The sequence below is a fragment of the Rhizophagus irregularis genome, chromosome 24, assembly GCF_026210795.1.
Source record: "Rhizophagus irregularis chromosome 24, complete sequence".
NCBI classification, from domain to species: Eukaryota; Fungi; Glomeromycota; class Glomeromycetes; order Glomerales; family Glomeraceae; genus Rhizophagus; species Rhizophagus irregularis.
In genome coordinates this window covers 1825588-1842002 of record NC_089452.1, presented here as the reverse complement: position 1 = coordinate 1842002, position 16415 = coordinate 1825588, and the positions used below count along the sequence as shown (strand labels likewise).

The 16415-nt window shown below is 28.8% G+C and overlaps 3 protein-coding genes across 3 annotated transcripts; 2 read left to right on the top strand and 1 right to left on the bottom strand.

The window, feature by feature from the left end:
• Positions 1 to 1988: 1988 nt before the first annotated feature.
• Positions 1989 to 3395, bottom strand: OCT59_016111 (uncharacterized protein). Its single transcript, XM_025321473.2, has 7 exons — positions 3273 to 3395; positions 3053 to 3170; positions 2903 to 2986; positions 2752 to 2819; positions 2573 to 2657; positions 2474 to 2502; positions 1989 to 2385 (listed from the first exon to the last, which is right to left on the bottom strand). The coding sequence occupies exons 1-7, from the start codon at positions 3343 to 3345 to the stop codon at positions 2060 to 2062; spliced, it is 783 nt and encodes a 260-aa protein (XP_025168767.1). The 5' UTR covers positions 3346 to 3395; the 3' UTR covers positions 1989 to 2059.
• A 5542-nt stretch (positions 3396 to 8937) lies between these two features.
• OCT59_016110 (uncharacterized protein) lies at positions 8938 to 9618 on the top strand (the record flags this gene model as incomplete). The annotated part of the gene is made up of 1 exon (XM_066132251.1): positions 8938 to 9618. One exon carries the CDS (start codon positions 8938 to 8940, stop codon positions 9616 to 9618), a length of 681 nt encoding a protein of 226 aa, XP_066003255.1.
• Positions 9619 to 15423: 5805 nt separating this feature from the next.
• OCT59_016109 (uncharacterized protein) lies at positions 15424 to 15663 on the top strand (the record flags this gene model as incomplete). The annotated part of the gene is made up of 1 exon (XM_066132250.1): positions 15424 to 15663. The coding sequence occupies one exon, from the start codon at positions 15424 to 15426 to the stop codon at positions 15661 to 15663; it is 240 nt and encodes a 79-aa protein (XP_066003254.1).
• Positions 15664 to 16415: the final 752 nt, after the last annotated feature.

Below are 16415 nucleotides of genomic sequence, written 5' to 3'. Positions count from 1 at the left end.
ATATCAAGCTCCACAAAGATTTAACCAAGTATTTTACGTTTACAATAGATGAACATGAAAAATAAAAGAGCGCTTTGGTCTAATAGGAGGTATGCTTTTTAAAGAAAATTTTGCACTTCGTATAAGTAGCAAAAGCGTGAAAGCCAGGCGTGAGGATACAATAGAGGACCCCTCGGGGAACACCCCTCTTGACATATACCAAAGCGTTGATCGCCGTAACGCTGGAGCTACTTATGAAGAGACTGGCTTTTCCAGATGAGGGTTGGCCTATGTATCTTCAACACAAAAGTTTTCTTTTCAAGTAGTTCATTCGGTTAGTTGAACTAACCGTTCTCTTTCCAAGAGACCCACGAGGACAAGAGTGAAAATAAAAGAGCTTTTTGGTCTAATAGGAGGTACGCTTTTTAAAGAAAATTTTGCACTTCGTATAAGTAGCAAAAGCGTGAAAGCCAGGCGTGAGGATACAATAGAGGACCCCTCGGGGAACACCCCTCTTGACATATACCAAAGCGTTGATCGCCGTAACGCTGGAGCTGCTTATGAAGAGACTGGCCTTCCCAAATGAGAGTTGGCCTATGTATCTTCAACACGAAATTTTTCTTTTCAAGTAGTTCATTCGGTTAGCTAAACTAATTGTTCTCTTTCTAAGAGACCTACGAGGACGAGAGGATGGCGCGTATGACCAGATAAATATTTACCACCTCTCAGCATCTATGTCAAGCTCTAGCTCTATTGAAGTATAGTCCAAAGATTTAACGTTCATACCTTTTGAGAAATTAATAGATGAACATGAAAAATAAAAGAGCTCATTGGTCTAATAGGAGGTGTAGCCGGAAACACGCTTTTAGGAAATTTTATATATACATATATATGATATGATATGATTTAAAAGAGGTCATACATGTTCTTACTAAATTGTTTTTATTTCAGGTATTTTCGCTGATAAGGAAATGAAAGGACAAAATAAAACGAAAATAGAATCGAACTTCTACCCTTATTTTCGGACCATTTAATTAAATTTGTTAAATATTTTGACTGAAACATTTCTAAAATTTAAAATTTTTAATAAAGATAATGATTAATTTTCTATATGATAAGTAGCATCCAAATCAGATAATTTTATCTTAAAAATATTTGACAATTAAAGAAATTCAAGTTCTGAAAAGTGAATGAATTACACCAGGTGAATTATGTAAAGAAAAACTTAAATAATAAGATAAAATAAGTTTGTATTTTCATTAATATAAAAAAAGCTTAATCATCCGTAATATAAATAAATTCATCAAATTCTTTTAAATTTTTTTAAATTTAAATAATTACAAATTTTATATAATTAAATAAAGGTCTATAAGAATTTGAACAAAGTATAATTTTAAAAACATTCTTCTGATAAATTTGAAATTATTATGTTAATTAAAATTGATTTTTTTTTATTTGATCCAAGTCATATTGTTAAGGATTTTTTTATAATATTGGAACAATTTCATAACAAATTCTATAAATTTTTTATTATATTGTTGTAATTCAAAAAAATAAAAGAACATCACTATTTAACTTTAACTTAAAAAAAAAAAAGATCAAAAGTTCGTTGATGAATTGGTTAAAAGTGGCTAAATATATTTCGTTAAATTTGGAATTTGATTGCGGTCACGCAGCACGTAGCACGCCAAGGGTCAACGCGACATCTATAATAATGCGTCAAAAATTCAAAAAATTCAAGCTTTAAGTTGCGTAAAAGAGTATTTATATTTAGTTAGTAGATCAAGTGTGACACGAATATATTTATAATTATAAATATCTAAATAAACTCTGATAATTCGACGAAAAAATTCGACGTGCATTAATTGGATATACCATTATGAAATGTGGAATTACAATTCGTAGCGTAGTATAATAAATTATGTAAAAAATGTGTTTGAACTTAATTGATTCTCAGTAAAAAAATGTTTTTGGACCTAATTAGTTCATTATAAACACTATAAATGAATTTTGACCTTACAATTCTTTAATATGAAAATACTAATTATTCCGTTTATACTTTTATTTTCCGTCTGAATCATCAAATATCAATCAACTTTACATCAACTTCAGTTTCTTTCTTATAAGCTTCAATACATTTCACGTTAATTTCTTCATCATCAATTAATTTCGCATCAACATCATCCCTTAATAAAGGAGCGTATTCATATTCATCATCATTTTGATGAGAATTCTCTCTATATTTTATGACCATTCTAATTATACATGAAAGGAACATTAACAAACATAAAATATAACCAATTATATGACTCGCACAGAGGATTACAGCCAATGTTACGCTTAAATCACTAAATCCATAACACATATCATCCATATTTGTAAAGAATTTAAGAGTACTTGTAATAGCTAAAGTATATAAAGAGAGATCGAAATTAAAAAAGAATGAAATCAGAAAATTATCAAGTATATTAAATAAAACTTATACTGCTTTTACCTGTAAAAAACCAACCAATCAATAATATTCTAAATAAATACACATGATAAATTATTAATAATTTTAATTTAATTAAAATTAAATAAAAATATTACGTACGAATCAAGGTTATTATCATATATTTTAAATATTCTCAAAAACTGATTTGTGAAGTGTGGATTCTCTGCCCTAAATAAATTATATGCTTTTATATTTGAAAGCGAAAAGAATTAGAAGAATTAGAAAGAATATTTTATTTTTTTTTTATGTACAAGTTATAAAACTTAATAATTATTTACCTAATGAAATTAATGAGATGGTCGCAATTACAATATAGCCATAATAGTAATCCAAATCGATGAAAGTTCTACAGTATATAAAAATAAAATCAAAAATCATTCCAAAATCGATTTTTTTTTCCTAATAAAAAAAAATAAATTATAAACTTGCTCGTTATAATAAAAGTTCGGAGGGTCGTATAAACTTGTAAGAATAATATTATCATAATCATCAGTGGTATTGGGAAAATTAGATCTGTAATAAAAAATTTATAGATTTATTTTATTTTTTTTAAGAAAAAAAAAATCTAAATAAACTTACCCGCAAAAATCAAAATCCCAAACCAAAAATGTAATGTGGTCTGGACCAATAGGATCAATAGTATAATAAGCAATATCCAAACTTTCATACGTCTCATATGAGTAAATTTTCACCTTTTCTTTTTTTTTTTTGTTTTAATGAAAAAATTTAGAATAAATATATATAAAAATTTTTTGTTAGAATAATCGACTCATTTATAATAATGTGAATTATAAATTACCAATTAGACAAATGAGAATCGCTATTACGATTTGAAAAATTCTCAAACGTCGAAAAAATTTTTCTTTGTTCATACTTTTTGAAGTTTTAACAATATTGAAAAAAAATGGATTTTTGTTTTCTTATCGGCAAAAATTTGGAATAATTTCATTTATATAATAAATTATTTTTCGTGTAACCTGAAACTTGAAAATCTTTATGGAAACAAACTCCCAAATTCCACCAAATTCGTTAATATGGTTATCACGGGATCAACTAATTTCCTAAACAGGATTAGTTAATTCGGAACACAAACAGATGAAAGACGTAATTGTCCCGCAATCTTCATAGTTAATAATTAAACTATCAATTTAACATTGAAAGATGTACTTTATTAACATTCGAGGATTACTTGTATTATGATATACATTAAATTTAATTTTTATAATTCCACTTTTCATTAAATAATTGTTCAATTCTAAAAATTCTAAACTTTTTTAACATTAGAATAATAAAGAAATTTGTGACAGGAGATTTAGTTAATCGAAAGTATTTGCATGATTAGCCGATGATTTCACATGATTCATCGTTTTTCATATCACTAGATTAGGTTGATGTGCGGCGGCTGTACCGCCGCCAGATTACCTAAGACATTTATAATACATACAGTATAATACATTGCATTTTTTATAAACTTATCATTTTGTCAATATCAGATTTCCAATTGGTCCATCCTTCCATTATTCTAAATGTAAAAGGGTTTGTAGCGATACGAACAATTTTTGTGTTGGAAACTCCATTAAAAATATTTATGAGTTACTAAAAAAGGAATATTTTGAAGTTAATCAGGACCCGAGCAAAATATATAACAAGAGATCGGCACACATTTACTATTAGCTCTACGAGTCCCTTCAGGGCCAGAATTACATAATGCGGCCTGGCGTTATCAAAAAAAGGATCTACACATTCAAGCTACGCACCACTCGGATCCGACTATCGGAATTTTTTTTTATCGGAAATAATTGGAATACTTTTTTTCCTTTACAATGATTTATCAAAACGTGTTAGCCGTTCATTGGTTAATTCATTCAAAAAAGTTTTAAGAATATCTGATATTGTGACAGCAAAAATATATATTAACTAAAATAAGATAAAAAAATATATTCACCGTATATAAAAACTAATTGTCAAAAATTTTAAAATTAGATTCATACCATTAATTATCATATTTCATTACTATAAACTTAATTTTTGATTTTCAAACTTTCTAATAGTTTGTAATAAGATGGTAACCATTCTAATTATACATGAAAGGAAATATCAAGCATAAAATATAACAATTATGTGACTCACAGCAAATTACATTAAATCCATAACAATTATCATGAAAAACGACCTTACGTCCTCACGTTGAATTCTCAAATTGAGAAATAAATGTAATATATTAAAAATTTTGAATAAAAAAAATCACACGTATCAATCGTATCAAGAGAGATCGAAATTAAAAATGAAAATGGAATGCACGCTATATGCATCAAGTATAATAAATTTATATTGCTTATAAAAACCAAAAACAAGCAATCAACAATATTCTAATATATAAATAAATATATATGTTGTGCATCAGGGTTTCGATTTGTGTCAGTTGAAAGCTAGTATGCATCAGATGTACTGGCATGCGTCACTCGTCTCAAGCACCCGAAATCATTAAAACAAAAGTCAACGGAGAAACCCAAAGTCGGTAGAGAAACTGAAACAATTAAACATTAAATTTTCAGTCTTAATAAATTTTAATGTTATTTATCACTAAAAAATATCTAAAATATTTTTTCATTCAAAATTTTTTATAAATTACAAATGTTTTCAAGTAATATTTGCTGGTCCATATTATTAATAAATTTGCGAAAGTTAAAATTAAAAATTGAATAATTAAATATTAATTATAGAATAAAAACAAATCGTTAATATTTGTTGCTGACTTAGCCAAATCTTTTTAAAAAACTTGTTATCACCTGATCACCAACGTTGAGGTGCACAACATTGATCAGGGAGGGGAAAAGCGAGAGGAAATAAAGGAAAGTGAAAGAGTGAGGGAATAAGGGGAAGGGAAATGGAGAATACCTAGTGATTTAGCAAGTTAAAACTATTTTAACAACGTTGGTTTTTGCTTCAATTATAATTTAGTAAAAACCAATCAGTTTAGTTGGTATCACTAGTCTGGAAACATCTTCGTTTTTTTTTTAAAAAAAAAGGTCGTATAAATAAATCTACATGAAGATTTTCATTAAATAAGTTAAATAATAGACTCATTTATAAAACCAAGTGCCAATTAGATAAATGAGAATAGCTATTACGACTTGAAAAATTCTCAAACGTCATAGAAGTTTTAAGAAATTTCTTCAACGTGACATGCAATTTTGATGGTTGTTTTCTCTCTTCAATAGCTTCTTGATAATTTGGAACGCAATAGCAGAAGGTACAGCCCTATAAAAAAATTGGATACGTTTTTTATAAAGTTTTTATACGATTTTTTTTCCTTAGAAATAACGTATCATAATAGGATACGGAAAAATGCACAATTCCGTATCACTAAAAATATGGTTTGGATACGGAATTTGCACGGAATTCATATGGAATTTACATGATTTGATCACTGATTTTATCACGAAATTTATACGATTTGGTCACTGAATTTACTATTTGTATTACAGTTTACTATAATTATATTTACATAAATCTAATTTTACTTTATTAAATTAAATAAAAAATAAAAAATAAACAAAATACAAATACATTATGAAAATTCCCTCCTTATTAAGGCCACCTATTGCAACCAAAATTATCTATAAGTTCAGGTTCATTTGGAGTCAAACAACCTAAAAAAAACAAAAAAGAACGTCTAACTTAATTGGAAACAAACCCCCCCTTCATATAGTATCTGCAATCGTCCAAGTCACAAAAGGTCAGCATTCCTACAAAAAAAGAAAGAGAACTCCAGAATGTCTGACTTACATAAATGAAAAGAATTATGAAGCATCTGATGAAAAAGAAACCAAAACAACAAAATAAATCCAAAACTGACCTACAAAAAAAGAAGACTCTGAAGCAACAAAACTGAAACAACCTACAAAAAGAAAAGAATCTGAACCCAACTTACAAAAAAAAAAAAGAAAATTTGAACTGACCTAAAAAAAGAAAAAAATCCTGAACAATCCTACAAAAAGGAAAAGACTCCCAAACTGATCTACAAAAAAACTGAATCTTCTCACAAAAAAAAATCTGCTGGCCTATGAAATAAAAAAAGGGATAAATATAAATAAAAAAAGAAAGGGGAATAAAGAATAAATCAAAAAAAATATTTTTTTAAAAAGAGGGTAACGAAGTTAGGAGAGTTAAAAAAAATTTTTTTTTTAAAGGAAGGACGTCAAAGTTAGAAAAATAAAAAATTTTTTATAAAGAGGAAATAGAAATAGAAAAAAGAAAATTTTTAGAAGAGTGGGAATAAAAGAATAAAATCAAAAAAATTTTTTTTTTTTAAGGGAGTGACGAAAAAAAATTTTTTTTTTAAAGGATAATGATGAAAAAGAAAAATTTTTAAAGTGAGGTACGAAAAAAAAAATTTTTTTTTAAAAGGGGGGTGACGAAAAAAGAAGAAAAATTTAGAAAAAATAACAAAAATAAGACAAGAGAAAAGAGAAGAAAAGGAAAGACAGAAAGGAAGATCGGAAGATCAAACTCATCAAAGTAAGGGTTTATATAAAAAACAAAAAACGTATCATAACAAAACAATAAACAATCACGTGATCTCGTGTTATGATACGAGATTTTTGTAAAATTATTTTCTAAAAATATTAAGTTTAAAATTCCGTATACATTCCGTATTGATTAATTTTTTCCGTATACATTAGTTTTTTTAAAAAATGTTCAAAAATGAATTGCTTATTAAATATACGGAATTTGTATACGGAATCTATAGAAACGTACATAAAATGTATACAAAACGTATCCTTTCCGTATACATATTTCTTATAGGGCAGACCCTAGAGACGCAGTATAATTACAAACCATAGATAGTGAAAAAATTTAATTGCCTCGCAAATTTTTTTTATTTTGTTGAGCAACGTGCAAGTGCATAACTCCTAAACTCGGACCGTGTGATCCACCTATTTTTTGTCGCGCAGGGACTCCGATGATCATCATCCAGCCACTGTTGTAATGCCGTAGTATACATAGTAAATTTATTAATTGTGAGGCGCAGTATTACATTTAATCTTAGTGTATAAAATTTTAATTTATTTTTAGTTGTATTAATAAATAGACCGAAAAGTCGTTAAACTATTGATCAGGTGATTCAAGGATAATTGGTCCGTGATGACCTTAAACTATTAGTCACGAGATTTAAGGATAAATGAAGATCCGAAAGATACTAAATTAAATAAAGTCAAGTGATCTGAGGTATCAAATGACTAAGTTGCTGATCATGACGTTAGTATTATAAATCATAATTCAGGAGTTAATGACGATCAGATGGATACAGAATTAAGATAATGGAAATACTTTAAAATAATGGAAATACTTTAAAATCATGGAAATACTTTAATAATTTAAATCCATGAATCGAAATTACGAATTTGGTTACACAAAAACAAACATAAAAGGGCGTGAAGATCACCTTTTGGGAGAAAAATTAGACGAATTTTGTTATGAATTATTCATTTTGTTATTTAATGTTATTAAACCAAGCATATTATTGTATTTGTTTATATTATTAATAAAGAGTCATTTTGTTAATACCTGAGGTGGCAAACATAATTCTCTATGGGCTCAGGTGTTACAAGTGGTGCATGCTCCGAGAAAGGAAAAGTGATCATCCTCACATGATCACTACAGGTTATAAGTACAGGATCTCTGAGAAAAGAAAATGATCACCCCCACGTGATCATTAGAAGTTACAAATAAAGGATCGACGAAGTTAAGGAATTATAAAAGTAAAAGTTCTAAGTTTTGGTTAAAAAGAATTTAAGGTGTATTAACGTTAAAATTTTAATAAAATAAAGTCAAATATTTTAAAGGATACGTGAAAATAATGGTTACCAATGTAAAAAGTATTAATTTGGGTAAGTATGACCATAAATGTATGAAGAAATAATGTTAAAAATTAAATTTTTGATCTAACTTGACCACCGGCTGATAAGTCAATGAAAAATTATTATTATAATAATTTTCATACATATGAACCAAATATGTATGGTAGTAATTGATTATCAAGGGAAATGCGAGGCTAATCAAGTTAGAAGGGGTTTTAATAGAATATTGTAAATAAGTTCCATGAATTAAGGATTAAAAATAATTTTTATAAATAATTGAGGTTAAGTTAAGGATAAAAAGTGTACCCAAAAACCGACACTATAAATACGATGGTAGGGTAATTCTGTGTGAACTCAATTGAGGTTTTCTGTGTGATCAATTGAGAATAGTTCTGTGTGAGCTTTTTCTGTGTGAACTCAATTGAGGTATTCTGTGTGATCAATTGAGAATAGTTCTGTGTGAACTTTCAAAAACAATTTTGTGTGAGGGTACCCAAGAAAAATCATGATTAAAAATTTTTATTAAAAATAATATTTGCTGGACAAATATATTCAAGGAAAGTTATAAAAAGGTGAGGAATTCGATCTCTCACCCATAAAATGGAATACAAAATCAATTTAACAAAAGAGGATTCAGAAAAATATTTGTGTAAAGGAAAAGGAATTAAATTAAAAATTTATAATGAAGATAATAAGGCCATCAGTCTAAAGACCATCTATGATGTTAGACCACCTAAGAAAAAAAAGAGATGTTTGACCTGTGATAATAGAGAACATGTGAAAAGAACCAAAAGTGAGAATAAAGTGGAAAGATTTATAAATGAATTGTTGACACCGGTAAATGTGGAAGACCTATTGATACCAGAAATACAAAATGTAGAAATTCATGATGTTGAAAAATTAGTAGAAAGATACATCAGTCTTGGAAATACAAATAGTAAAAACATCTTAATATGGTACAATATTGGACAAATTTTTGAACGAGAAATTAAAGCAAGAATAAATCAAACAAAGCCAGACCAGACAGCTAGAGAAGAATTATATGATGAAATGATGGAATTTATAGTTAATGAAAGTATTGATGAAAAACAAAAGAAAAAGGAAGCATTAAGGAAAAGGATGCAAGGAGCTATAAAAATATATAAACTTTTTACTGAAATTGGTCAAGATAAGATATATAGAGTAAAGGAAACATTTGTAACGACTATTATAAAATTGACAAATCCGGAAATACAACAAATAATCGGACAAATCAAATATGGATTCACACTCCAACCTTAGGTTGGGAATTTCAAGAGAAATGTAAATTTATTTGTACAAACCTGTAAACTACCATACTCAGTAATGAACAAATGAGGTAAAGGCAAGCCCAGTATAGGTCAAATAAAATATAAAAGAAGGATAAAAAAGTAAAAGACGCGAAAATTTTTAGAGAATTTTATTAAAAATGGAATGGTACCATGTTTGGAACGCTGAATATATAAACCATAAACAAAAACATGACCTAGGAGTGATAGAACCAGAGGAATGTTTAGCATGTGAAATATGTAATCCAATAGAAAGAGAAGTATCAGCAGCATTCAAGAAATTTTGGGATGCTTTATTTAAATTTGAGGATACAATACTAATGTACAATAATGTAACACATAAAGAATTATTGAATTTATTAAGTATGGACAATAGAGAAAGGGAGGATACAATACATAAGGGAAAATGTAGGAATATAGTAGATAGAATAATTGAATCGATAAGGTACAGACAACAACCAAAAATGAAGGAAAAAGGATTGAGAATAATAATTGTAGTAATTGTGAGGGATTGTATTGAAGGAAACCTAGAAAATGAAGTGTTTGATCGATTAATTGGATGTCCAGAAATAATGGAACATGGATATATTTTAGAAGATTGGGACGTTGAAAATAGATTTCAAAAATTTTGGGAATGGTATAACACAATATTAGAAAATGATACGAAAGCAAAGTATGTAGTAACAGATGCAATAATACAATTTAGAAAATTGTTATACATGGAAGAAAGAATAGTCGAATTAGGAGAAGATGAAATAGTGTACTTAATAACAAGTATTGAGTACGAAGAACCACGGTTATCAATAAAGGAACAGAACCAGAGGTTGGATAGATATATACAAAAAATAGTACAAAGATTTATTGATACCAAACAATTTACAAGGGAACCTGAGGACCCAGAAAGTGATAGTCCTGAAAGTTATGAATTAGAGGACAGTGATGGTAGTATACATTATGAAATAAAAATAGAGGATGATGTCGAATGGACAGTGGAATCATTAAAAAGAAAAATTGAAGAAATGGGTGGAAGGTTCACTGACAAAAATATACAAAGAATGTGGGACCTAAGGATAAGGATAGAATTGATATTAACAGAGGACTTTTTAGGTACATTTTTTGAATTAATGAGACTAAGTGATGAAAAATTAAAAGATGAAATAAATGAATGGTTAACAAAAGAAACATTAATATGTGGAAATTGTAGGAATAGAAAGTTACCTGATATGATAGCAGACATTGGACAATGTAAAAATTGTGAACAAAAAGAATTATTAGAATTAAAGGATGACTTAGAAAAATTAGGATACGAATTAAATGTGTCAGAAATAGAAAGAATGAGAAAATTCAGGATAAGCAATAGTATAATATTAACAATGGAATTTATGGAAAAATATTTCCAGGAAATTGATACGAATGACGAAGAACTAAGGATAAAATTATATGAATGGATAAATGAAAATACCACATTTTGTGATGAATGTGGAATAAGATGGATGAACAATAAATTTAACGAAGGAAAAACCAAGTGTAGGGATTGTGAGAATGACGAAAATGAAATTGATATCAGGGTCAAAAGATTAAAACAAATATGTGATGATAATAAAATAGAAATAACTAATGGAGAGTTATTAAGGTTAATCAGTATGGGATATACTGATGGAGAAATATTGGATCAAGAATTTATTGAAATATTTCAAGGAAATAAAAATGAAATGGAGAAAAATTTAAGGCGAATATTAGATAAATTTCTAAAACAGCAAGCTGGAATTGAGGATAGTGAAAGTAGTGGAAATGAATCTGATAATGAAAAATCTGATGGATCTGAAAAAGAATCAGATGGATCTGAAAAAAATGGAGAAATTTTAAATCCAAATGATACCGATAACAATGAAAATTTTGAAGAACCTTATGAAGAAAACATTATAAATAGACCTGGTTTTGACTCAAGTGAAAGTTCAGAATCAAACTCTGAGGATAAAAGTGAAATATCTGATTATAATATAGAAAATTTATTTGAAACACCTTTAACACCACCGATACCACCAATCCCACCAATAGTACCAATAATTATGGGAGCAACAAGAGCTGAAGTAAGGGAAGATTTTAGAGCGGCTTTACTAGCAGCAACGGGACATGATATAGGAGGTAATTGGGCTGGATTAGTCGCAGCCAACCCATTAGCAAATGCAATTGAGGATGCAGGAAATGTAGCTGGAGGAATAATTAGTATGCCACAATTTTATGGAAGGGAAGAAGAAGATATAAACGATTGGGTAAGACAATTTGAAACAGCATTTACTGCTATAGGAAAAGCAGCAGGAGTAAATGGAGCTAGACAAGCAGCAATGGCAGCTACCTGTTTGAAAGGTGCAGCAGCACAATGGTATAATGAAAAGAAGGAAGCAAACAATGGTCATTTGGTAAATTGGCAAGATAACGATAATGATAATGATTTAAAACATAGGATTAAACAAAGATTTACCAGGGAAGATGTTAGAAAAAGGAAAATGTTAGAATTAAGGAAAATAACACAAGGAGTAAATGAAAATGTTGAGGCATATACGATAAGGTTTAGACAAATATTAAGGATAGCTACCAGAGGCCATGCATTAGATGATGAATTACAAGTGGATAATTATATCGAAGGATTAACACCAACATTGGGATATCAAGTCAGAAGACAAAACCCAGCAAATTTAAATGATGCAGTGAATACAGCAAGAAGAGAAGAGGAAGCTACTAATGAATTAATAAGAAAGACACGTGGTATATCAGTTAGTACCCAAAGAAAAGGAATCGATATACAAGATGACAAACCAAAGAATATATTTGAAAAACCATTGGAGAAAAATTATGAGGATGACCTTGCCGACATGTTTAAAAAATTAGAGGTAAAACTAGTAAATCAACTTGGAGGGCAAAAGAGACCACCAAACAATAATAATAAACAAGGACCACCACCTCGAGCATGTTATAATTGTAAACAACCAGGACATTATGCAAATGAATGTAGGGTAAATAATGGTCAAAGAAACTATGGAAGACCAAATAATCAAAATTATAATAGAAGATCAAATAACTATAATGGAAGACCAAATAATTATAACAGACAACCAAATTACCAAAATAATAATCGGGGATTTAATACGATGGAATTTGATAATTATAATGATTACAATGACCAATACGATTACGATGGCCAAGATTACCAAGATGATTATGACCAAGAATACAATTATGGTGACCCATATTACCAAAACAATGATGTAGTATTTAACAATGTTGATCAAGATTTTTATACTATTCCAAGACAAACAAGGAGTAATATAAAAAATAGGTCAAGTGATCGAGATATAGATATGGAAATTGACCGAGAACAAGCACGCAGAAGAGATGATAAATATGCCAGTCAACAGGATAAGGCAGCAGCATTACCAAAAAGGGGATTTACTAGTGAGAGTTTGAGAAAAGCTCAGGAAACAAAAAGAAATAATAATACATGTGGAAATTGTGGACAAAAAGGTCACTATGCATCAGAATGTAAAAATGAACGTGTTGAAGGTATTCATAGGACAAGCGCATTTCAAAGAAACACACCAAAATATAACGTATTACAGGATATGAAAAATACCAGAGCAAATGCAACTTTTTCACAAATTATAGATATAAGCCCAGAACAAAGAAAAATATATTATGATGGTATGAGAAGATATCCACAAGTAGATTGACTACAGGAACCAATAAATAACATTGAAGCTGAACATTTGACAGCATTAAGGGGTAAATTAATAATAAATCAAGAATTGAAGGATGTAATGTTTGATACAGGGGCAGCAGTAAATGTAATAACTAGTCAAATAATGGATGAAATGGACCTAAGAATTGAAGAGCCAAGTACAGTAAGATGTGTGATGATAAATGAGGATAAAGTAGCATCAAGAGGTACCACAACAATATACATACAGTTTGGGGATAAGGAGATACCCATTAAGGTCGAAGTAATTGATTCTGGAAAGAATGAAATTGTGTTAGGGAATGGAGTATTAGATATGTTTAAGGCGAATATAGATTACACAGATAAAACAATAATACTTAAAATGGATAATGAAACCATGGATGTACCAGTAAAATATATACAAAAGACCATCAAAGGATTCGAAGAAACATTAATTGAAGATGAATTATTAGATGAATTATACCAAGACGAGTTATACAACATATATGAAGATGATTATGAGAATTATGAAAATGAAAATTTTAAAGCATAAGTCTTGGTCAGAATGATACTGAAGAGACGATAAAGAAGCATAAAAATGATCATGAAAAATTTACTGAAAAATTTAAAGTAGGGGATATAACCAATGAACAAAAGGGTAAATTAAAAGTATTAGTAGAAAAATATAAGGATATATTTGAGTACGATGGTGAAAAATATAACAGGACAAATCTGGTGAAACATGAGATAAGATTAAAGGAAGGCACTGAACCAATAGCTCAAAAGAGGTACAAAGAAAACGATGAAAAAGGTAAATTCATTAGAAAAGAGGTGGATGAAATGTTAAAATTAGGAAAAATTAGAGAATCCAGAAGCCCTTGGTCTTCACCAGTGACTTTAGCAGGAAAAAAGTCTGGAAATTATAGATTTTGCATCGATTATAGAAAATTAAATAAAGTTACAATAACAGATGCATATCCATTACCAAGGATTGATGAACAATTAGAAAGGATAAGTTCAGGAAAATGGTTTACCAGTCTAGATTTAGCATCAGGGTTTAATCAGATAGAAATGGCTGAGGAAGATATTGAGAAAACAGCATTCATATGCTCAGCAGGATTATATGAATATAATGTCATGCCATTTGGGTTAACAAATGCGCCTGCAAGTTTTCAAAGGTTAATGGATAAAGTATTAAAGGAATACCTAAATGAATTTGTGATAGTATACATTGATGATATAATGATATATTCAGAAAATTTTGAAGACCACCTAAAACACATAAAGTTAGTGTTAGAAAAATTAAAGGAAGCCAGTTTAATACTAAAGTTAAAGAAATGTATATTTGGAAAAACAGAAATAGAATTTTTAGGACATGTAGTCGGTAAAAATGGATTAAAACCAAGTCCAGGAAAGGTTGAAAAGATACAAAAATTAACAGCACCTATAAATATAAAAGGTGTAAGGTCAATATTGGGGTTATGTACGTATTATAGAAAATTTATTAAAGATTTTTCAAAAATAGTAAAACCAATAACATCTTTATTGAGAAAAGATGAAAAGTTTGAATGGGGCATCAAACAACATGAAGCATTAGAAATATTAAAAAGGAAATTAACCGAAGAACCAGTGTTAAGACAACCAGATTGGTTAAGGAAATTTATATTAATTACAGATGCTTCAGGAATAGGATTAGGGGCAGTGTTAGCTCAAAAAGATGATAAAGGTCAAGAATATGTAATAGAATATGCCAGTAAAAGTTTAAACAGGACAGAACAAAGATGGCCAATAACCGAACAGGAATGTTATGCAATTGTATGGGGTATACAACATTTCCATAAATATTTGATCAATAGAAAATTTGAAGTAGTAACAGACCATGCAGCTTTGAAGGGATTGATGACTGCAAAAGTACCAAAAGGAAAGAGATCAAGATGGGTCATGGAATTGGAACAGTATGATTTTGAAATAACCCATAGACCAGGAAAAGAAAATAAAAACGCAGATGCCTTATCAAGAATAATATAAATAGATGGGTAAAAGAGTTACTTTTCAAAAATAAAAATGGAACAAGTGGTAAGAAATACAAATCATAAAATAAAGGATATAATCGAAAATTTAGAAGGTATAACGAAAGAATTAAACAGGATAAATTATAACTATAAATACAAAACCAAAAATTTTGAAGATAGTAAAGAAAGACCATTAATATTGGAAACTCAAGAGGAAATATTACAAATAGAGGTGATATTAAGTAAAGTAAACAAGCTAAAATTATCAGAATTATGTAAAAATGGGACCTAAAATAATAATCATATGTGGAGTTGATGGTACTGGAAAAACATTCATTGTAAATAAACTTATAAAAGAATTTGAAAAAGTAGGACAAAGTGTGAGGTTTAACACCTTTAAAAGGAGAAGAGAGGACAATGATAAGTATAAAATACCAAAGAAAGGTATAGAATGGGAATTCAGGAAGGAAGTTGTCGAACAAATCAACAGGAGAATGGAAGAACATGATAATGAGGATTGGTTAATATTAGATAAAAGCCCTTATAGTGAGTATTTTTATCAACAAACACCATCATTCAACAGAGGATACATAACAAGATACGAGAACCACCTATTAGAAAAGGAAATATTTAGGAATAAAAGGATAATTGATGAATCAATAGTGATATTTTTAGAAAATGAAAAATGTTGGGAAAATTACAAAGGTAGAGAATATTCGAAAAAGGATCAAGGACATAAAACATCATACCCATTGTTAAATAAAGAAAGATATATGGAGATGGTGAAATCATTTAAAGAATATCAAGATATTTACGAAGGAGAAAAATATGCTAATATTAAAATATCAAATAATGACACAGATTGGAAAAGAGTATATAATAAAATAATAGAATTAGATGGAGATAAACCACCAATAGAGGTTAAAAATGTTGAGATTAAGGATAACATCGGAGTAACTGATGGTAAAAAGTATATAGAGAAAAATGGTAAAAACATCAGAATAATAGAAGACTTTGAAAAGATGGGAGCACTATATTTAGCTC

Bases quoted from the DNA above. Each gene is read 5' to 3' on its own strand.
- OCT59_016111 (XM_025321473.2), bottom strand. From the start codon at position 3,345: ATGAACAAAGAAAAATTTTTTCGACGTTTGAGAATTTTTCAAATCGTA. The intron at 3,171-3,272 runs GTAATTTATAAT...AAAAAAAAAAAG, and splicing joins GATTCTCATTTGTCTAATTG to AAAAGGTGAAAATTTACTCA. The intron at 2,820-2,902 runs GCAAGTTTATAA...TATATACTGTAG, and splicing joins CCGAACTTTTATTATAACGA to AACTTTCATCGATTTGGATT.